The 23,483-nt window shown below is 39.0% G+C and overlaps 1 protein-coding gene across 1 annotated transcript in view; it reads left to right on the plus strand.

Annotated features, from left to right (window-relative positions):
• The window catches only part of aacs (acetoacetyl-CoA synthetase), a 103,013-nt gene extending 80,693 nt beyond the window's left edge, over positions 1 to 22,320 (plus strand). The window contains exons 13-18 of the mRNA XM_052032020.1: positions 4,501 to 4,614; positions 6,888 to 7,013; positions 13,367 to 13,436; positions 16,776 to 16,834; positions 18,798 to 19,000; positions 20,521 to 22,320. Of these exons, the coding sequence (XP_051887980.1) occupies positions 4,501 to 4,614; positions 6,888 to 7,013; positions 13,367 to 13,436; positions 16,776 to 16,834; positions 18,798 to 19,000; positions 20,521 to 20,658 (710 nt within the window). The 3' untranslated portion in view covers positions 20,659 to 22,320. The remainder of the gene's footprint in view (positions 1 to 4,500; positions 4,615 to 6,887; positions 7,014 to 13,366; positions 13,437 to 16,775; positions 16,835 to 18,797; positions 19,001 to 20,520) is intronic.
• Positions 22,321 to 23,483: the final 1,163 nt, after the last annotated feature.

Below are 23,483 nucleotides of genomic sequence, written 5' to 3' on the forward strand. Positions count from 1 at the left end.
GACCTGTACAGAGAGGACGGGTTACACCTGAGCCTGAGGGGGGCCAATATCCTTGCAGCCAGGTTTGCTAGGGTGGTTCGGGAGGGTTTAAACTAGTTTGCGAGGGGGATGGGAACCAGAGGACTAGGTCAGAGGAAGAAGGGGATGGGGGAAAAGTCAGATCTAACAGGTAGAGAGGCTTTGAAGAAGGAGAAGCAGAGTACAGGCTATAAAAGTAGGAAGGCGGATGGGCTAAAGTCCATTTACTTAAATGCAAGAAGCATCAGGACTAAGGGAGATGAACTGTGAGCTTGGATAAGTACATGGGACTACGATATAGTGGCTATCACAGAGACATGGCTGACATCAGGGCAGGAATGGATATTGAATATTCCTGGTTTTCAGTGGGGGGGGGGGAGAAGAGGAGAAGGGGTGGTGATACTGGTCAGGGACACTATTACAGCGGCAGAAAGGGTGGATAATGTAGAAGGATCCTCTCAAGAGTCAATATGGGTGGAAGTTAGGAAAAAGAAAGGAGCAGTTACTCTACTGGGAGTAGTCTATAGGCCCCCTGGTAGCAGTAGGGATACTGAGGAGCAGATTGGGAGGCAGATTTTGAAAGATGCAAAAATACAGAGTTATTAGTAGTGGGAGACTTCAACTTCCCAAATATTGATTGGCACCTGCTTAGTGCCAAAGGTTTAGAAGGGGTGGAGTTTGTTAAGTGTGCACAGGATGGATTCCTGTCATAGTATGTTGACAGACTGACTAGAGGGAATGCCATATTAGATCTAGTTTTAGGTACTGAACCAGGACAGATGACAGATCTATTGGTGAGTGAGCATTTGGGGGATAGCAACCACTGCTCCATACCTTTAGAATTGTCATGGGCAGGGATAGGAGCAAAGAGGATGGGAAGATATTTAATTGGGGAAAAGTGAATTGAGGCTATAAGGTGAACTTGAGGGTGTGAATTGGGATGACATTTTTGAAGGGAAATGTACTATGGAGATGTGGTCGATGTTCGTGGGATCTCTTTGCAGGATGTTAGGGGTGAATTGTCCCAGTGAGGCAGAGAAGGAATGGCAAGGTGAAGGAACCATGGTGACAAAGGAGGTGGAAAATCTAGTTAAGAAGAAGAAGGCAGCATACGTAAGGTGTAAGCAGCAAGGATCAGACAGGGCTCATGAGGATATAGAGTACCACAGGAGGGAACTTAAGAAAGGGCTGAGGAGACCGAGAAGGGGACATGAAAAGGCTTGGCGAGTAGGGTTAAGGAGAATCCCAAGGCTTTTTACTCGTACGTGAAGGGCAGAAGGATGGCTAGAGTAAATTAAAGTCCGATTAAAGACAAAGGTGGGAAAGATGTGCCTGGAAGCTGTGGAAGTGGTGAGGTTCTCAATGAATACTTCTCAACAGTATTCACCAAGGAGAGGGGTCTTGATGACACTGAGGACAGTGTTGGTAAGAGTAATGTTCTAGAGTATGTAGATATCAAGAGAGAGGATGTGTTGGAGCTGTTAGAAAAATATTTGGACAGATAAGTCCCCAGGGGCCTGACGGAATATTCCCCAGGCTGCTTCGGGAGGTGAGGGAGGAGATTGCTGAACCATTGGCTAGGATCTTTGAGTCCTCGTTGTCCACGGGGATGGTACTGGAGGATTGGAGGGTGGTGAATGTTGTCCTCTTATTCTAAAAAGGTAGTAGGGATAGTCCAGGGAATTACAGACCAGTGAGCCTTACGTCTGTGGTGGGCAAGCTGTTGGAAAAGGGTTCTTAGAGATAGGATCTATGAGCATTTAGAGAATCATGGACTGATTAGGGACAGCCAACATGGATTTGTGAAGGGAAGATCTTGCCTCACTAGCCTGATAGGGTTCTTTGAGGAGGTGACCAGGAAGATTCATGAGGTTAGTGCAGTGGATGTGGTCTACATGGATCTTAGTAAGGCGTTTGACAAGGTTCCGCATGGTAGGCTTCTTCAGAAGGTTCAGAGGGCATGGGATCCAGGGAGGCTTGGCCGTGTGGATACAGAATTGGCTTGCCTGTAGAAAGCAGAGGGTTGTGGTGGAGGGAGCGCATTCGGATTGGAGGGCTGTGACTAGTGGTGTCCCACAGGGACCGGTTCTGGGACCTCTACTTTTGTGATATTTATTAATGATTTGGATGAGGGGATGGAAGGATGGGTTAGCAAGTTTGCAGATGACACAAAGATCGGTGGTGCTGTGGATAGTGTGGAGGGCTGTCTCGAAGCTTACAGAGGGATATTGATAGGATGCAGAGCTGGGCTGACAAGTGGCAGATGGAGTTCAATCCGGAGAAGTGTGAGGTGGTACACTTTGGAAGGACAAACTCCAAGGCAGAATACAAGGTAATTGGCAGGATTCTGGGCAGTGTAGAGGAGCAGAGGGATCTGGGGGTTCATATCCACAGATCACTGAAAGTTACCACACAGGTGGATAGGGTAGTTAAGAAAGTTTATGGGATGTTAGCTTTCATAAATCGTGGGATTGAGTTTAAGAGCCGCGAAGTGATGATGCAGCTTTACAAAACCCTGGTTAGACCACACTTGGCGTATTGTGTCCAATTCTGGTCACCTCATTATAGGAAGGATGTGGAGGCATTGGAAAGGGTGCAGAGGAGATTTACCAGGATGCTGCATGGATTAGAGAGTATGGATTATGAGAAGAGACTAAAGGAGCTAGGGCTTTACTCATTGGAGAGAAGGAGGATGAGGGAAGACATGATAGAGGTATACAAAATATTAAGAGGAATAGATAGAGTGGACAGCCAGCACCTCTTTCCCAGGGCACCAATTCTCAATACAAGAGGGCATGGCTTTAAGGTAATGGGTGGGAAGTTCAAGGGAGACGTCAGAGGGAGGTTTCTCACCTAGAGAGTGGTCGGTGCATGGAATGCGCTGCCGAGGGTGGTGGTGGAGGCTGATACGTTGGGCAAGTTCAAGAGATTGTTAGATAAGCATATGGAGGAATTTAAGATAGAGGGATATGTGGGAGGAAGAGGTTAGATAGTCTTAGGAGTGGTTTGAAGGGCGGCACAACATGGTGGGCTGAAGGGCCTCTGTTGTGCTGTATTGTTCTATGGTTCTAAGATTTAAAAGGGTGGAGGACAGAATGCACATCCAAGCTAAATTGTAATGTGCTAAATATTTTTTAACATGTTCAGTTGAACCTAGTGGAAGTGAACAGATTTTGATTGTTAATAAATAATTGTTTGAAGCCTTTCTTCCAAAAGGGTATACAAATTCAGGAAACCCAAACAGCTGATCATACTGCATAGTGGGAATTAGTTTACATGTTCACTGTAACTGTTTGGACAAATTCACTCCTCAATACATCGTTAATTTCTAACTGCCATTTCTCTTCTTGCTATTTTTTAGTTTGGAGATATTATGCAGATTATATATGTTTCTGTTGAGGGTAATGACTCTAAGGTTTCACAGCTTTCAGTAAATTGCAAATTCTATTATGCTCACATTGAGTCTTGAGATGGATTATTTTTTAACCTTCCCATGGAACCTATCAACATATCTTGTAAAATGTGTGGAAGGAAAAGATGGTGCTTGTGGCATAGTGGCTGCATTTGGGGACCACTGTGTGGTGCCATTGTACTTGATGTTCCCTCTGTTCATCTGCAGTCCTGAAAATGTTCACCATTGTGGTTGATTTAATGAAACGCTCAAGGACAGTTATATTGATTACCAAGATAAAATTAAATTTTCTTTTTATAGTACACATACACGTAATACTTAATATCTTGGACATTTTAGGGGAAAAACATTGATTTCTATCTGTAACCACATCCAAACTTCATTTTTTTTTGTAATTTCTTGCATTTCTCCCTTCAATTTTCTTGTCCTAGGAGCAGTGGATTTGGGGTAGGAGATCACCTTGGAGCATACCCTGAATTGTTATATATATATTATCTGTATTAATGATTTGTGGGGGAAATTAACCGCAGAGGCACCAAGCACCGACGTCTTTCATACACAGCAAAGACGCACATCTAATCAGGGCGTCCATTCTTGATTTGTTTTTATTTTCCTCTCTTGAGTCCATTAATTGGCAATTCTATGACATATCAGGCTCATGCCAAGTAAATACAGTGAACCCAAAATTAGGAGAGAACTTTACAGGAATTATTGCTTATTAGTTTTAGGTGTATTTGGAATTGGTTGAAATAAAATGTATTCCCAAATAATTATCACAGAATTATTTTACAATTCCAGTTCAGTTGTTCACATTTCATCTGACCTGTTTTAATGTCTTAAATGGCCAGATGCAATGTCCATATTATGACTTTAGCTGGAATCTTTGTTCTCACATGTGTCAAGTACATGTGGGTGTCTGTCTGTCTTTATATGGTCCAATGTAAAATTGAAATTATAACATACTTTTGTTGATAAGCATGCTGCATGATTTACAATGTGTTTTTACAACTGTTACGTCCTCAGAGAAACAATGTTGAAAATGGTAAATGCATTTGTCCCATTTCCTGCAGGTGGTACAGACATCATTTCATGTTTCATGGGCCAGAACTTCACCATTCCAGTCTATAGAGGAGAGATACAAGCAAGGAACCTGGGATGGCTGTGGAAATCTGGAATGAAAAAAAGTCAGCACAATTTCATGTCTCTTCCTAATAATCTATTTTGATTTTAAATCCATGATCTGCTCTTTTCTCATGTTAATAAACATGTTCCTACACATCTGCCAGTTAGGATGATGAAAAGGTTGAACTTCCAGACAATGGAATAAATGGCACATTAAACTATTCAGAGTCTGCTTCATTAGAAGTATGAGAAGTACTTCATTTGCTGTTGAGTGCTACGGGATGTCTAAAAGGATACTATGTGCATGCAAGTCATCTTTTAAATGTAGTCAATGTGGATGTCCCTTGAATTTGACTTCAGTTGCTCAGATTATAGAAAGGTTTGGAAAAATAAATAGGCAGGGGATTAATGGGCAGAGTTTTGTATTAGTTATAACACAATAAATTTAATTGGCCCAACTCAGACTTCTTTATAAAAGTCACGCAGGCAACAGTTTTGTGGTAATTAGAGTTCTGCAGCCAAATTTTGCATGAAATTTATTGTTTTTGCAGATTTTTCAGACTGAAAGCAGAATGTAGAGGTAAAGGTGAAAAATACAAGGTTGTGTGTGTGTCTGTGTGTGTCTGTGTGTGTGTGTAAGAGGTCTGTGGCCTATCTCTTCTCCCTGTAGACATCTTGCAATCTGAGATGCTCAACACCCTATTCTTTATAATGTCTCCATTCTGTCCTTCATGGCAGTATCTGCAGATGATTGATTGGGTTCTACCCTCACATTGATAATATCCATCTCTATCTCTACCTTGTCATTATGAAGCCCATCATAGTAAACCACCTTTTGATAAGATGGTGAATGAGCTCAAGTGCCTCTATTTGAATAGTGGGGAAACCAAAGAGCTAATTTTGGGTCACAGCCAAACCCTCTGCACCTTACTAACTATACTGTAAACTTCTGTGATTGCTTGCTGTGGTTTAACATAATTTTGAAGTTTTGTAAAACCCAGAAGTGATTTTGAAATAGTCTATCCACTTAGGTTTGTGTACGAGTACTTGCATCTGCCCTATTTCACTTCATGGTGCCATGTTTTTTTCCCATATCTCCACACTGTTTTCCAAATGATCTAACATTCTTCCACCTATCCACCATTCTACATTACTCCCTCCATGCCAGTCACCTCAGTCCTCACTGACCTATTCTAGTGGGTCTTCTCTCAATAGATTGAATTTTAAATCCTCACCTGATCTCCAAATCTCTCCACAACAATACCCCTTTCCCCATTTACCTTGCCTTTCTCACAGCTTTAAATTCTTCCCTCTGTTTCTCTCTCTGGCCTCCATTGTATCATCTCTTCTTTGCTCATCCTTGGTTATGGAGCAATTACCCTCTTAACTTCCTTCTTTCTGGAGCTCCTACTCCAGAGCCCACTGCATTTTGACCTTCCTGCTTACTTTAAAAATCTTTCGTGAAACTTATCTTTGGGGCCAAGCTTCCTTTTGGTTCACAAAACTGTTTTGTGTTAAGTATTGTTTTTATCTTGATACTTGAACAATCAGTGGACCAACAGTGTCATTGCTTATTCAAATATCTTTAACACACCCTACACAAAAACACTTCACGATTATGTCAAACTTGTATTTTCTGCCCTCGCACCCCATCCCACCCAACCTTTCAGGGTGATCTCACAGATTCTACATCGAATGGAATTCCACCCTGTGTAGCTTTGTGTCACTCTTAACACCCCATTCCCTATTCAAGCTGTTACTGTTTCTCTCCCTTTTGAAATCAGTCCTAGCAACCCTTCTTACTCTGGTCTATTTCTTGCTGGCATTTTCCTTATCTCCTATTTATCTGTCTACCCACCTGCACTTATCTCTAAGTTAACTTGTTGGTGTTCCAACCTCTATATAATGGGGAAACCTGAGTTTGGGAGAATTCCTGCCATCCCTGGATCATTGATTACGTTGTTCCTGGTTAGTGACTGATTGGAGAAACCTTAAAACTGCTGTCTGTTGTAATTTCACTGATGGTTGTTGGGCAGATCTTGACATCAAGAATACCTTTACCAGTTGGGAAAATTCAGTCGTCTTTTTCTGTTCAGATATGAACAGCTTTAATGCTGCTTTCATTAACAAAAAATGGAATTAATTATGATCCATTGTAGCTTTTAAGTAATAAGGTGTACATGATGGTCACAGTGCCAAAAATTAATTACTTACTTTTATAGAGAAGGTAATAAGCACTTGCAAGTGGTATTAAGCAATTCATTGAGGATGTTCCAACAAAACAAAGCAATAAAATTTATAGAAAACATTCCATTGATTCTCTTTTCATCTATAGGACAAGTTCTGTGGGGAGAAAGTGGAGAGCTGGTGTGCACCAAACCCATTCCCTGTCAACCTACACACTTCTGGAATGATGAAAGTGGCAGCAAATATCACAAGGCATACTTTGCTAAATTTCCAGGTACAAGCTGAATGATTTAAAATACATTTTATAGCAATGACTCTGTTTCTCTTTGACTGCGAACAATATGGAGTGTTCAGAGGCATTACTACTTGTGTCTTGAGGTTCACTTGGTTGCAGGGCCTAGAGTATTTTAATACATTTCTTGATGCCTTAAAGTCAATGTGAGATTAAGGTTTGGAGGTTTTATGATGTTGACATTTCAACAATTCTCAAGGATGTGGTAAATGAACCAAATAGAAATAAATCCATCTGGCTTATTCCAACCTGTGTTGTAAGTAACAGTACTGAGTTAGAACAATGGACAAAAAGATCTTTTTTTTTGCATAAATTGAATATTTTGTGCTCTGAGAATTTTAGAGATGCCCAGTGCTCCAAATTGCTTGAATATTATCTGGTGAGGTGAGAAATGTCAGCAGACAAGGTCAATTTACTCACTACTGAATAAACATAAGCTACAGCAACTTCTTCCAATAAAAGCAGGGTACATAATCCAGAAAAATGCAGTGAGTGAAGGATAGTTATATATACATTCTATGAGTAAAATCAATTTTAGTCACTTGCAACAGAATGATTACCGAGTTGTTTGTTGGGGAAATCATCCAATCATCACCACTCTGGCTGGTTATGCTATTGGCACAATAAGTGGACATATCTTGTAGAGGAAGGAAAAACAATGACTCATGCGCAAATGTTTTTCCACATCACATCAGCAACTTGTGAATTTATGTGGGGTCACTGCCTTGTTCTTATTCTAAGGCAGTCTCTCGGGGTTGAGAATAATTTGCTTCCGTTACAGCTCTATGAGCTATGAAGTGATTAATGGATCCTATGTGAGATCTTCACACGCTGCCACAAGTGAGGCTTGACAGAGCGGGTAGGTGAGTTGCCTGGATTATTGCAGTATGTTTCCACTGCATTAGGCCACCATATGCTCCTGGAAAAAAAAACTTCAGTTATTTAGACCTTCCAGGTTCTTCAGACAGGGATTCCCAGGATGTTCCACTTTTTACAAGAAGACTTTGAGGCTGTCCTTCAACATTTTCTCTGTCCTTCTGGAAGTTGCATGGTGTGAATTCATGACCTCATCTCCGTTATCTGAGAAAAAAAAAAGCATTTAAGGGAAGACATTTTATTCGTTACTTATCTTCAAGAAAGGAGAAAGGTCCGATTCTGGTAAATGAACACAATTCTCCTTCCTATCTTTCACAGGGAAAATCAGAGAAAGAATTCTCATTCACCAAGTCACAATGTAATTCTGCTCAACAAGAGGTACAATGAGCATCCATTTCAATGTACAATTAATACAAAAAAAAAGTGTATGGAGCATCATTGACCATTGTACATGGTCTTCTTCTATCTTGGGATTCCGTCAACTGGGAAGGAAAATGTCTCTCAAATTTGTCTTCCCCCCAGTAATCATCACCATCTTTCTTCTGTTCCATGATGAAAAACCATGTCATGATCCTCACCAAGTCATCAATCACAGACCTATTCCAGAAGAGACTGGGATGGCATATAGTTATGTCATTGTTCCAACCCTCATTTGTTTTCTTAAATAACCATTTATGGGATATGGATGTCGTTGGCAATGCTGACATTTATTGTCTGTCCCTAATTGCCTCTGAAATGCGAGGCAGTTAAGAGCCAACAACATCTGTGAGTCTGGAGTCATACATAGGCCAGACTGGATAAGGATGGTAGATTTCCTTCTCTCTCTTCAACCTTCCTCATATAATACATCATCTCATTTCTTAAAATGCTCTTTGCTAGATGGGGTTAATCTGCAGGACAAATGGGAAACTGTCAACCTTCACCTTCACTTCAGAACCAAATTGCACCAACTTTAGTCATAGAATTACAGCATACAGACGATGCTTGTGTGGATGCACACATTGATACTGAGCTGCAAATCATTGTTGATTCCTTTATTGATGCACACAAGAGGAGGTGATTTGTATTGAACCTCTGGAAGACAAAAGTCCTTTACCAACCTGACCCTCAACAATCAAGATTCATGACAACATCTTGGGAGTCACCTGTCACCGAGGACAGTCATCAATGACAAACCCTATTGCTGCCTCCAGTGTCCCTGGCACACCCTGCAGAAAAGTGTTCTTGGACCGTCCTCGTATCTGGCACCAAGCTTATGGTCTGCCGAGAAGTAGTGATTCCTGCCCTTCTGTTTATGTTGGAGACCAGGACAACATGCAGTTGGGAAATGCCACCAGTGCTGACTCTGCAAAATCATCCAAATCGACTGGTCGGGTACATGAACTGGTAGATCATTGTGCTCTCCAAGGTCAACACCCCCAGCATCTTGGTTTTCATCACACTGACCCAACTTTGGGTGGTCACCTCATCTACACACGCCTGACACCAGTTTACGTTGGGTATCAGGGAGAAACATTTCAGTCTTTCTCATAAAGGATCATTAGCTGCCAAGGTAACATATAGGATCTAATATACTGATGTCTTTCAGTTCTAAATGGTGATAGTATATCCAGAATCAAAATGATATCTGGAAATATTTATTGCTGATTTAGTTGTGACAGAATATCTGAAATTCAGGCTTTTTAAAATTTAGCTATCTGATTTTTTTTCCCTCCTGTGCCTTACATTCCATAAGCAGAAGATAATGTTACAAATCATTTTTAACATTTGGTTAAGATTAAATCCTGCTTTGCCTATTGATGCCAATCATCTTAACTCTAATTCACCACCAATTCATGTACATTGTTTTGTGATTTTTGGATGAATTTCCATGAGAAGCAAAATTTCTGATGATCTAAATCCCTTCCAGTTTTGTTTTGATAACCCCACGACAGCTTTTTCCCGTAGCTGATCCCAGAATCATTTGTCATATCGAAGCTATTGCTTATGCACGCCATTCCACCAAAACTGTTTTGTCACATTCTAGGGTAATTTACAGTCCAACCAATTGCCACAGTTATTGACTGCTGTCTCCCTGATGTAAGCTTTGCCCGTGATAATACTTTATTTGCTAAATGAGTGCAATCTTCTTTGGTCCGATTCTACAAGACTGATACAGCCACTTATTACCATGCCTATAATAGTGCAATCAATTAGAAGGGTTATTAGAATTACAAGTGCTTAGGATTTATTGAGTGTGTCTGATGGCACTCTGGTAAAATATGAATTCAGTCCTCACTGTTGATTATAAAGCTTATCAAATTCCAGTGGAATAATTATAAATGTAATATGCTCCCACTCTAAATTGTTTTATATTATATATGTGTGCATTATATGTATATAAAATATATATAATAGATTAGAATGCATGCTTTGTGCCATTTTTATATTGCAAATATATTGTAATATAATTAACAGGGAGCTGTGATGCTTATCAAATGTTAGTTGTTCTTTCTAAAAAAAACTGTCAATTACGATAAACCTCTCCATTTTTATTAACAAATAAGTTAAGCCAGGTATAGCCTCAGTCAGTGAACAGATCACCCATTGACTGTGAGTGTTATTTGTTGTGTACATAATTGCTGCTCCACACAAGTGTAATAAGGACAGTATTTTCACTTGAAACGTCATCCCAAGTGTGTGGTCCAAAGCCTGATGTGAATAGTGAAGCATTTGTACACACCAGTTACCTTGAAGGAAGTTATTCATAAAATTCCAGCATCTCTGTGTTGGGTGTCTCAGCTTTTCTGATGTATGTGGCTGCGAGCTGCCAGTTCTGGCATCCAGCAACATTAAGTAGGCTGAGTAGCTGGTCATATTAAAGCAGCAAAAGCAACATATGTGGAAGCAAAAAGCATACTTACTGGCCCAGATTGTGCTGAGTTTTACTGTCAGTTTCTGAGTAAGTGCCAGCTGGTTTTGGGACTCCCATGTGAATGTGGAAACCCCAGGTTTACTTGCTGTGCTCTACTGCTGGACTCTATGTACGTCCAGCAGTGAAGGTGGAGCTTGCTGAGATTTTCCCAACACTTGTGTTGGGGAACCTGATGTTGGATTCTGTTCAAGGTTAGAGCTAGTACAGTGTGCAAGGAAGAAAGATTGATCAATTTTATTTTAATTATTTGTCTTTGATGTTTTTAATTATTTAAGTGTTCTTAGACAATACTTTTGTAGAAGAAACATTTAAAATGTTTTTCTTGTTTATTTCATTTTTACTAGCTTTTAATTGTTTTATATTCAGGAGAAGACTTGATGGCTTTGACAGGGTGGAAGAGCTGTGATAGAGTTTTGCCATCTGCCAAGGTTTTCAGAGGAGTTCATGACGAGTCTTGTTCTGGCCCATCCCTGTCACATTGTTGCAATGTTCAAGGCCCTGCTGCCACTTGGGGTCTCCCCCACTCAGCTCTGGTCTTTGCCAGCAAGATCTGCCTTTCTGGTCAGGATTAGGTTAATTTCAGGGCTCTGTGGATTGTGAGCAGTGAGTGAGGGGGTGGACCATACTCAGCAAAATCCAGAATCCAGCCATTGACTTTTTAAACATTCTACCAAATGTAAAATAAATATTCAAATGTACTCAAGAAATTAAGGTTGAGATACCATAAATACATAATTTTAAAATCAATAGAGTCTAAAATTTTAATGGTTTTACTAGTGAGAACAAATACCAGAAATTCTTTGGTATCAAGATAGGTATATTGATTGGGTATATGGGGCGAGCCAGTAAATATTTCTGCAAAATTCCACAGTGTGTGCTGAAAATCCTTTCCTTTTGTGTGCCCCACCATTGTAGAACCACTGATGAATGTCTGGATAACATCAGTGGAGCTGTTTCAAGTGAGAGGGGCCCATTGATGTGGAGTTTGATATTGGGACCAAATCAGTTTGGGTGATGGAGTTAAGAGGGTTGTGGTTCCTCCTAGTGATCTTTCGGAAGGACGTGGTCCCAAGGCAGACTAGCTATTAGTGGAGCGGGTATTAAGGATCAGGTTGTGATGGGAAAGTTTGGGGGCCTTCAGGGAAAGCTTTCAGGAAGGATGTTTATTAGAGGATGTGCTTGAGGTGGGTTCCTAGTGCTGAACTCCATGGCTGCAATGGAATGGTACCTGTATGTGCTGTGAAGACATGTTTCTGTACAAAGTTGTTGTCCCAGGAGATGCATGCATGATTGGAAATCTCAAAAGTGTGTCCAGACCTGCATTTCATTCTATTTGCATGGGATCCCTGCAGTGCATGTAATTTTCTTTTCCCTTGCTGACTTTTGATATTGAAATTGTATCATGTAGTGCATAAATATTGTATAATGCAATAGAATTTCTAGATCCTAAAGTTTTCACCAATTCACTGATTCTAGCAGAATATGCAGAACAACACGCCCTGTGAAGAATTGGGGAATTACTGACAGCAAGTTACAGTTTCCACATTTAATTTTGCCATTGCACACTCCAGAAGTTGGTGTCTGATTTCCTCCCTTTATTGCCGTTGTTATTTCTCATTGCAACTCCCCGGCACATGAATAAAGTTTGAGAATGGCTTATTATGGTATTTTTGTCAGTTGCAGCAGAGTCTATCTCCTCTAAATGAGGTTTAGCAGCCTTGACGGGAAACAGACTACACAGAATAAATCATAGACACTTCTGGCAAATATAAAGTCTTAAATCACACGTGCATATTTTACTGGTGACATAATCCAATATCATTTAGAGATGGATGTTCAAAATTAAATATTGATGTGATCGTATTGTTTTGAAATGCAGCCTTCTGACTGTTGATTCATTTTCTTTAATTGGTTTGTAGAGTAAAAGGTAAACCATGTAACTTAGGACAAAATATATTCTTTTGAAATCAAAAATAATCTGAGGATAATGTTGTGAAGTAATTCATTTGCACAGTACAGCACAGCATGGGAACAGGCCCTTCAGCCCATCATGTCTGCGCTGACCGTGATGCCAATCTAAACTGACCCCATCTGCCTGCACATGATTTGTTTCCCTTTATTCCCTGCCTATTCATGTGTCTGTCCAATTGCCTCCTACATGTGCTCTCAGGCAGCCACTCCTAATCTATTTTCCTCAGTTCTTGCCTAATACTGTTGTAATTAGCCTTCCCTCAATTTAGCACTTTCACCCAAGGACAAGTCTTATTCTTATCCATAACTTCCCTAAACTTACAAAATTATAATCATTATTCCCTAAATGCTCCCCCTTTGAAACTTTGATCACTGGACCAGCTTTATTCCCTGGTCGAGTATGGCCCCATCCCTTGTTTCAAGAAACCTTTCTGGGTGAACTTAACAAATTCTGCCCCATCTTAGCCCCTGGCATTAGGGGAGTCCCAGTCAATATTCCACAAGTGCAGAAAGGTTTTATGAGAAGGGCTTTAACTGCCTTGGCTATTTAACTGTTATTGATGTTCAAACTTAGGTGTCTGGGCACATGGTGACTACGCTAAAATAAACCCCAAAACTGGAGGGATCGTAATGCTGGGCAGAAGGTAAGTTTGAGAAATTAAAACAGTTGTTTGGATTTTCTTCCTCTCTGATCTTATTTTAACAGAAGTGCTCACATTTAGAGAAATGATATCAAGATGTGTCTATGTTTGAGAAAGCCCTTGTAAAATTTTCACCAAGCTTTCACCACATAGCAGTGGCAGTAGGACTGACAGCAACTGCAGGATGATTGGTGAGCGAGAGGTGAGGTGAGGAGGCAGCAGCAGGAAGGTTGTCGAAAACCACAGCAGGACATAGATCATAAAAAGTTGGACTGATGATTGGCAGATGCTATTTAATCCTGACGAGTGCAAGGTAATGCATTTTGGGAAGTCAAATAGGAGTAAAAGATTATCAGTAAATGTAGGGCAGTAAAGAATGAGAATCAGAGGGACCTTGGTGTATAAATCCATAGTTCCCTGAAAGTGCTACACTGCAGAAGGTGCAGAAGGTATATGGCATGCTTGCCTTCATAGATCGGGGCAGAGAATATAAAGGTTGGAATTTCATGTTGCACATTTACAAAATACTGGTTAGACAGCACTTGGAGTATTGTGTGCAGTTTTGGTTGCCACATTATAGGAAGGATATGGCTGTGCTGGAGAGAGTACAGAGGATATTCACCAAGATGTTGCCTGGATTGGAGGTTTAGTTGTGGAGAGAGATTGGATAGGCTGTGCTTGTTTTCCTTGGAGTGAAGGAGGTTGAGAGGTGACCTGACAGAGGTGTATAAAATTATGAGACATAGAAGGGGTAGATAGCCACTGTCTGTTTCCCACGGTGGGGGGGGGGGGGGGGGGGGTATCAAAAACAAGAGGGTATAATTTTAAGGTGAGAGGAAGGAGTTTTTCAGGGGATCTGAGGGGAAAGTCTTTTATGTGGAGAGTGATTGATATCTGGAGCGTACTGCCACAGGAAGTATTAGAATCAGATACAATTATTACATTTAAGAGGCATTTAGACAGGCACTTGTATACCAAGGCATAGGAGGGTATGGACCTAATGTGGACAAATGGGATTCGTGTAGATGAGAAAAACAATCGGCATGGACATAATGGGCCAAATGGCCTGTTTCTATGTTGTATGACTTTAATTATCATTGGGAGCTATATTTGGGATGTGAATGTAAGCAAAGATGGTTTGGTTTTTCTCTTCCTTTATTAACAATTACATTTTTAGGGTTGTCTGTTCACAAACTATAAAACTGTGTAGGAGGAAAGTTGATTTTTTTGCTCTAACTTTTTTTAATTTTGCTGTGGGAAATATTCCTTCAATTGTAAGAGTTTTATGACTTATTTCAGGAAAATATTGACTGCTGTTGTCAGCTCTTTCGAAAACATTCTCTTCCGAAAATATGCAAATAAATCTGCAATATACTTGAAACTTGGAAGACATGGAAACAACAAAAACGGGACAATTAGGCTCCTATTTATTACAATCTACAATTTGGAATGGTCATCAGGATATCTGTGGTCTTACTGTGTATAAGGGTAAAAGCTGCTGGATCTGAGTCTCTGAGATCGGTCCAGATGAAGGGTCTCAACCCGAAACATCGACTCTCCATTTCCCTCCATAGCTGCTGCCTAACCTGCTGAGTTCCTCCAACGCTTTGTGTGTTGATCCATCAGGCTAGTTTCAGGAAATTTTCATGCTCCTTTCCTTTATGTTTAGTTTCTATCCAAACTTAGCAAATATTTTAATTGAAACACCAGAAAAACATGCCCTAATTTTGAGTATATTTGATTGAACAATTGTATTTCATCAGTTCTTTATTTTCAATGCTGTCTAGAATTGTAACAGCATCCCATTGCTTAACATGCAGATGTATATCATGTTTTCAAGAAATGTTGGAAGAGGTCAGCAGTCCAGGTAGTGTCCTGGGAGAGAGAGGGAAACAAAATTCATGTTTCAGATCGTGGCCTTTCATCAGAAGTGAAAAGGGTTCGAGATTAAAATAAGTTTCAAGGTACAGAGAAGGTAGGGGGAAGAGGAAAGGACAAAAAAGAAGGATTGAGTGGACAGCAGTAGAGATTAAGTAGCAAAAGGGATGATGGAAGATATAAGCCTCATTTAGGCACCACAAGGAGAAATAGCTCTGGCTATGTGTAGTGTGCAGCAATGAGATTAAACAACCTTTTCATGCCAGTTTGTTGATTATACTTGAAATAGATTTGCATCACCCATGCTCAGTTCATTTTCTGTCTCTTTTTCTCCCTCACATAATATAATTCAGTCAAATTCTATGATTAGGCATTATTTAAACCCATGTGGAATGTGGCTTTAGAACCGGAGCAAATAATTGTACTCAAGCATCTGACTCTGTCTAGGACGTTTAACAGAGGAGCTTAACCTTTATCTCACCATTTTTCAAAATGCATGCTAGGCAGCAACAGCAATGGGGTAAGGAGCAGCATAAGATCTTCATGTATCATTCTATTGTATATCTGATGGTCTTAACATTAGACCAGTGCTTTGATGTGAATTATAGATTAATTTAATGATTAGAGATTACATCCATCTCAGACAAGATTGGCAACATCTCACTGCAACAGATTAGCTTAGAAATGCAGTAATTTTTTTAAATAATTTAAATTTTTTGAGGATATTAGATCATTTCAGAGGAAATTTAAGAGTGACATAACTGTAAAGGTCTGGCGTTGCTTATAGACCAGAACAGGTAAAGATGGCAGATTTCCTCCCTTGAAGGGTATAAGTGAACCACATGGGTTTTTGCAACAATCCAGTTGTTTCACGGTGACTGAGACTTCGCTTTAAAAAAAAATCCAGATCATTGCCCTTGTGGAGCCTCTGGATTGTTCATCCCAGCCTCCAGGTTATGAATCCAGTGATTTAATCGCTGCCCCATCACTAGCCCCATGCTCCTTTGTACTATGCCTTGTTATTGGTTGGTCTTTGAGTGAACTAAAATCAGAAAATGTTGGCAACTCTCATCAGGTCAGGTAACCTTTGTGGAAAGAAAGACAGTTGATGTTGCAGGCCCTGGACCCTTTGTCAGAATTTTTTCCAGTTTTATTTTTATTTTCAATTTTTGAATACAAGCTGAGTATAAAATTGCAACGGATTAACTTTTGATGACTGTCATGGTTTGAAAGTTTATGAATCCCTTATCCATTCTAAAATTAAACTTATCTTAAGCTTGCACCACTTAGATATGCCTTTGAATCCTTGACCCTATAAAGGTTATACTGACATATCCTTGAGAGCAGGGGTAATGTGACATTTTGTAACCTCATCCCATTCTACAAGATGCCCAGTGATGTGTTTTATTTATTTATTTTTTGTTTTGAAGTTATGTTACTCTAATATATTTCTCCTTTCTGCAGTGATGGCACTTTGAATCCAAATGGAGTGAGATTTGGAAGCTCTGAAATCTACCACATCGGTAAGCTTTGAAGTGCAGTGCTCTAATCCAATGCTTTCCTGTAACTACACTTGTAATTTTCTTTGCTGCTTTTCAAGGGCAGTATTTCTACAGATGCTACCATTCCTATGGAAGCGAAGGGCCACATTGGACTCTGATCACTCAGTTCCCAATGGCTGCTTTGTCATACATGATTAGAAGTAATGATGTTGAAAAATAATGTTTTTTATCACATATGATGAAATTCCATGTCAGGGAACAGAGCCAACAATTTAAATGTGTGCTTTGTTTGTTATGCGAACCTTGATAGCTAATCAGCCATGAAGATGCTTGGCAAGATGAATAGGTAGATTTTCAGCTTGTCACCTTGGTATAAAACTCTCTGAAAATTGGCAAAAAATAACCCAGAAGGAAAGTAGTGTTTAACCAAAATTATCAAATTATTTAAAATAGTAATAGAATGGGTGGACAAGGATACTGCAGTGGATGAGGTCCATATGGATGATTAGAAGGCCTTTGATAAACTTGCGTTTTTGAGACAAGGGCTGAATCAGGGCCCTGGGAGCAGAATGGATTTGAAAGGTAGCTCAGAAAATAGAAAACAGAGGGGTGAGGCTAAGGGAAATTTCTGAGAGTGACAGCAATTGGGAAATAGTATCTATCGGGATCTGTATTAGGATCTCTGTTGTTCACCTTTATAAATAGATGGTTTAAAGTCGGGAACTGGAAGTATCGCAATTTGCAGATGATACTACCTTGAGGCACAAAGCTAATTATAATAAGGACTGCACTAAAATGCAGGAAGACAGTAATTCGTAACAGTTGCCAGATAAGTGGCAAATGATCTGTTTCATTTTAGTAGGAATAATCCAGAGACTACTGACTTTTTCAAAGGTTGATACTAAATGGTGCACAGGAGATGTGATAATCATGAAATCACTCAATGTAGCAATATCATCACATGCACCACATATGAGGCAAGAGGGCAATGATGGACTTGGGCAGAGTGGGAAGACATAATTGAAGTGGGACCAGACTCATTGGACTCTATTCACTTAGGCTGACCTGCTTCTGCATTGGAAATTTTATGCAAAACCTGTATACTCTTTTCCCAGAGTTCCCAAAAATCACCCACAGAAATTTTAGAGGGGGATTCGAAGAAACATTACCCTATTCTTCTTTCTGATGCTAAAGCAGATCATTCGAGAACTCTGTTATCCATGTGATATATGAACAAGAAATGAGGGGCAATGGGATTTTTGTTTTCAAATCCCAGAATTTATCATTTCTTATTAAGTGCAAAAGTCACTAAACTATCACTGTCAAGCACATGGTGAATTAATATCAATCTTGTTACAAATGAGCAAGATGCTGTGGTGAGATACCTTGTAACTAGAACATGGAACAGTACAGCACAGGAACAGGCCCTTCGGCCTACCATGATGCCAATCTACCTAATCCCATCCACTGGTGCATGGTCTGTCTCTCTCTTTCCCTTGTCTGTTCATGTGTCTGCCTAAATGCCTTTCAAACATTGCTACATTGCTGTTGTATCTGCTTCTACCACCTCCTCTGGCAATGCTTTCCGGGCACCTGCCACTCTCTGTGTAAAAAGAAAACTTGCCTTGCAAATCTCCTTTAAACTTTCCCCCTCTCACCTTAAACCTCTATCCTCTAGTATTTGACATTTCCATCCTGGGTAAAATACTCTGACTATCTACCCTATTTCTGCCTCACATAAGACTCTTCTTGTTCAACCAGTTTAAATAAAAATCCAAAGTCAATGCCCCTTAGCAACAGGAGCTCTGATATAAAAAGCATTCGCAATGTGATTTTTGCATAGCAATTAAAACTTGGCAAAACTGCTGCGGTTTAGGCTATTGAAATGTTAATGCATTGTGTCGTGGCTGAGAGGTCCATGTGAGAGATAGCAGATTCTTACTGCTCTCTTTCTGAAAGCAGCTTGTGGTGTTTTGCCCTGCAGTTGAAGCCTTTGAGGAAGTTGCAGATAGTCTCTGTGTCCCGCAGTACAACAAGGATGGTGAGGAAAGAGTCATCCTTTTCCTGAAAATGGCCTCCAATCAAGTTTTTACAGTAGACCTGGTGTTGAAGGTGAAAAGTGCCATCCGAAAGGCTTTATCAGCTAGACATGTCCCTGCCTTCATACTGGAGACTAAAGACATTCCTGTAAGTTGCTGCACTTTCACTATATCCATTCATATTCTCAAGCAAACTAACTGCTTTTTGTTCTTTGTTAAGTCACAATTTTTTCATATATGGACATGAACTGTCATATTGCATTTGGGAATGATTGGAAGTAGAGTTTCCTTCACATCTGCTTTGTGTACCTCATTCCAGTAAAAAAATCTGTATGTTTCTATTAAACTAGAAAAAAACTAGATTTTTTTCAACTAGCAATTATTTACGAAAAGTACTATCAAGTAGCACAAATGTTAAATGTAGCATTTGCAAAACATAAGTATTTGAATAGATGCAAAATCCTGCAGCTGCTGGAAACTGAAATAAAAATGGATAACGTTGGAGATCATTCAGCAAACAGATGACGTCTTTGAATGGAATCAGAGTTCCAATTAATGTGGAATCAACTGGTACAGGTCAAAGACCTTCCAAAAATTATCTGAGTAGGTGGGTTTATAGTAGACTATTGCAGTACTTATTTCCCTTGATTTACATTAGAAATAAACAGTTGATCCTGAATGTGCCAGGATGCTTGTTAACAAGAGTGGAAATCATACATTAAATGCTGATCAAAGTGAGCTATTGTCTTTCCAGAATTAGGACCTATTCCTTAGATCTTTATCATCGGTTTGCTTTGCCAAATCAATAATTTAATGATTGAAAACAATATTCCAATTTCAATCAAGCCCAGAGGTTGAAGCAGCAAAGTTAGATTTTAGTGTTTCTTCAGATTTATCTTGCAAGGTTTGTATCATCCTGGTTACTTGGTGAAATAAGTTCAATACATCTATTCTGCATTTAGTTGTATTGTAATTTATTTGTAATTGCCAAAACTTTCAGGAAATCTTCATCTCCATTGAAGTTTATGGCATTGTTTTGGTCCGTTGAATTAATGACATCCTTGGTTCAAATATGAAACTGATATTCTGTTTTCATGTATACATATTTGAAATACAAAGCTCGCACATCTAATGGACTGATCTGATCCACTCTATATAACTCAAATAAAGCTTGAGCTTTTGCCTAGAGCAGGGATAGTAAATCTAATGAGAATATAGTTGAGTGTGACTGCATCACACAACAAACAACACAAAGATAATGTGATCTGAAACAGAAACATTATTGTTCTTAATTATTTGAATTATTATATTACTATTCCTGCATCAAATGGCTGCAGAGCAAATTTGTAAATAAAATTTGAGCTTTAACAATAGTAAAAGTGAGCATGAAAACAAAACTGATATTTAAGCTCTGATCTGTACTTGTGTGCTGGTATCAGTGTCCAAAATTCAGGTCTCTGCTCTGCCTGGCCAAAGTCATGCGGAATCAACTGTTGAACACTATTGCCAAAACAGAGTATCATATTAAGCCAGTATTTGCAAAGCAGCAGGGCACTCGTCTAAGATTGGACCCTATTTTGTACAATAATGAATGAGCAGTCATTGCTTATCATGATAAAAAAATATGAAGACATAGAAATGTTGTTCACATTGACCTTTTTTCTGTAGTACACCATCAGCGGAAAGAAAGTAGAAGTGGCAGTGAAGCAAGTTATCGCTGGCAAAGATGTGAAACAACGTAGCAGCTTCTCCAATCCAAAGTCTCTTGACCTCTACAAGGACATCCCTGAACTTCAGAACTTCTGAAAATCATATTTATATATGTGCAAAGTAAATTTTATTCAATAGAGTAACTGTTTCACTTGGAAGACATTGGTGCAGTTTTGTGTTTCATTTTTCTCAATGCTCCTGCAAAATTGAATATACTTATGAACCTATACTTATGCAAGTATAATTGGGACATCTTTAATCAAACCTGAAGTTGGAAAATTGACTCGATTGGATGTGATGGTGATTCTATATTCCATTGAAGTTAGTGGAATATAACTTTGGGGAAGATACTAAAAGTATTGTTTCAACTGATCCTGAAGTTTTCCTGTCCACGAGTTAAGTTTAATTCTCCCCCACTAAAAGAAAACACAGTTTTTGGTACTGTCTTTTTTGAACTGTGAGCAATTCTTTTATAGATAGGAAAGAAAATAATAGCTTGTAAAATCATGATAGTATTGTTTTTAAATTGATGTTGAAATTAATTTGAATTTATTTTGGTTTAAATGAAAATGAAGTCTGAAGCAAATATAGTACAGGAAATGTTAGAAATACTTAACTCAGGCAACACCTGTGGAGAAAGGACTAACATGCAATAGGAGAATCATCGCCAACACCAGATGTCCAAAGAATAGATGGGGTAACTGCTGGTAAGGATTCCGCTACTCCAGTTTACATATTTAACTCCATCTTTTGTTTCTTTACATGTCCATATCTAAATTCTTCTGCCTTGCAGTTTCGTACCTTTAGTGCTGTTTAATCTTTTCTACCTTCCATTTCTGTTACAAATCTTTTTATGTTTTCCTTTCTCTCCCTGCCTCTGTACCTTGTTAAAATCTCTTACATCTCTGACATTTGCAGCTCTAATAAAAGGTTATCAACCCAAAACATTGGCTTTGTTTCTCCTTTCACAGATGTTGACTGACATTCTAAGTATTTTCATGTCTTTGGTTTGGCTTTCTTGGAACTGCAACATTTGGCTTTTGTCAATTGGCCATTGCCAATTCATTCTTAGCTGTGTCAGTTCTGTGTAATATATTAATGGAAATAATTTGATCCTCTAATGCACAATGAACTTGCACTACACAATTATATGTTTTAAATGTTTGTTTTATTGCACAAGATGTACCAGGTCCCATCCAAGATTGCTTTTATTTGAAGATTCAGTTTATATCAGAAAAACTCTAACTAATAAGTCAAAGGTGGTCACTGATCTTGAATAGTCATCAGTGTGAACTAATTTTGCCATGATGTCCAGTTGAAATAAAGTAACAATGGCAGTAATGCAAAAATGATGTTGAGCACAACAGCAGTTTCCTTGGCATTGTATTTTTCCTCAGTTGTGAAAACTCAGAGTATGTTTTTAAAAAAAACTGTGTACTTGTTTTTGTCTCAAAAGAACAGTTAATAAAGCAAAATAACAATGGGCATCTTTGCTCAAAGTGCAAGATTACTAAATTCTGTAGTGATCTGTGTATAAGATGAGCTTTCCTTTCAATCTGCTACAGGTGGCAAAATGTGTACATTCTTTGTGGTCCCGCATGATTTTTAATATTGATGAGACCATCCATTCCCAGGGCTGAAACCCCATTGATCAATGTGAAAGATAAGGCATTGTATGTTAGCTGCAGATGTTTCAGGTATAAATCCCTTTAAATTGTATGTTGTTTGAAAATAAAATTTCATATTGTAAACCCAGGATATTTTCTCATATGATTAAAACTTATTTCAGTGGTGATTTGTGGAACATGGAGAATGATTATAAGATATCCATAAAATTGATGAGTAGGATTTGCCTAATTTATCAAATAGAAAAATGACCAAGGATATAATCATATGGATTCTCCTATTGCTAATATCATTCTTAATCCATTCTTGTGTACTTGAAAAACATTCAAACACTCCCAAGAGGTTAAGAAGACATTTCCCAATACAGAATAATCTGCCACCTTAAATCCTTAAGAAAAACATTGAGGTCAGTTCAAGAAACTTTATATTTCAGATCATTTGATACCCCAGTGATGTACAGAGTCTGACTTGGAAAACTGCTTTATCACTGGCTTTAAAACAATTCCAGCATTTTAGTTCTGTGCGTCTTGGTGTGATGTCGAACTTCCATTAAGCCCCAAGTGTGGGCAGTAGTCAAAACTGTGTAATTGCTGAATTTACTATTACAATCTCATGATTTAGTTTAGTATTTATCGATTATGTGCTAATATTAGGGTAGGAAAGAAGACACCTTTATATTCTATTCCCTTGTATTATACAGTAATCCAAAATAAATAGGGGCCCATTTTATCTTTTTGAACCATTAGAAAACTGACAAGATGGGGATTAACATTGGTTTTTTACCCCATGAGATTTTACTCACTCTTTAGTCAAGAGACACAAAACCAATGTTAGACCAACAAGCAAGTGAGGTTAAAGTAACCCCTGAAAGTCAGATGTACAGTTTGATCATAATGTAACATTTTGCATCTTATTGATGGGCAAGTGTCATTAGCTACAAATTTTCAGTGTTAAATAGTTTATAAATAAGAGAGCATTTTCTTTTGGAAGTTTAGTGTTACTAAAGGTGTTAAATGGTTAATATAGAGAAGAAATCAAGAGGTGTTCTACTAGATTTATGCACGTCAATCACTTAATTGAAGATACCCTGGTGGTGATGCAGATGGGGTAGCCATCTCACAGCTCCAGCGACCCTGGTTCAGTTGTGACCTCGGTGATCTCTGTGTGGAGTTTCCATGCTCTCCCTATAATCGTGGATTTCCCTCAGGTGCTTTGTATTTCTCTCACATCCTAAAGACAAACGGGTTGGCAGGATAATTGGCTACTGTAAATTAATGAGAGTGTGGTTGGTGGTA

The sequence above is a fragment of the Pristis pectinata genome, chromosome 17 (assembly GCF_009764475.1).
Source record: "Pristis pectinata isolate sPriPec2 chromosome 17, sPriPec2.1.pri, whole genome shotgun sequence".
NCBI lineage: Eukaryota > Metazoa > Chordata > Chondrichthyes > Rhinopristiformes > Pristidae > Pristis > Pristis pectinata.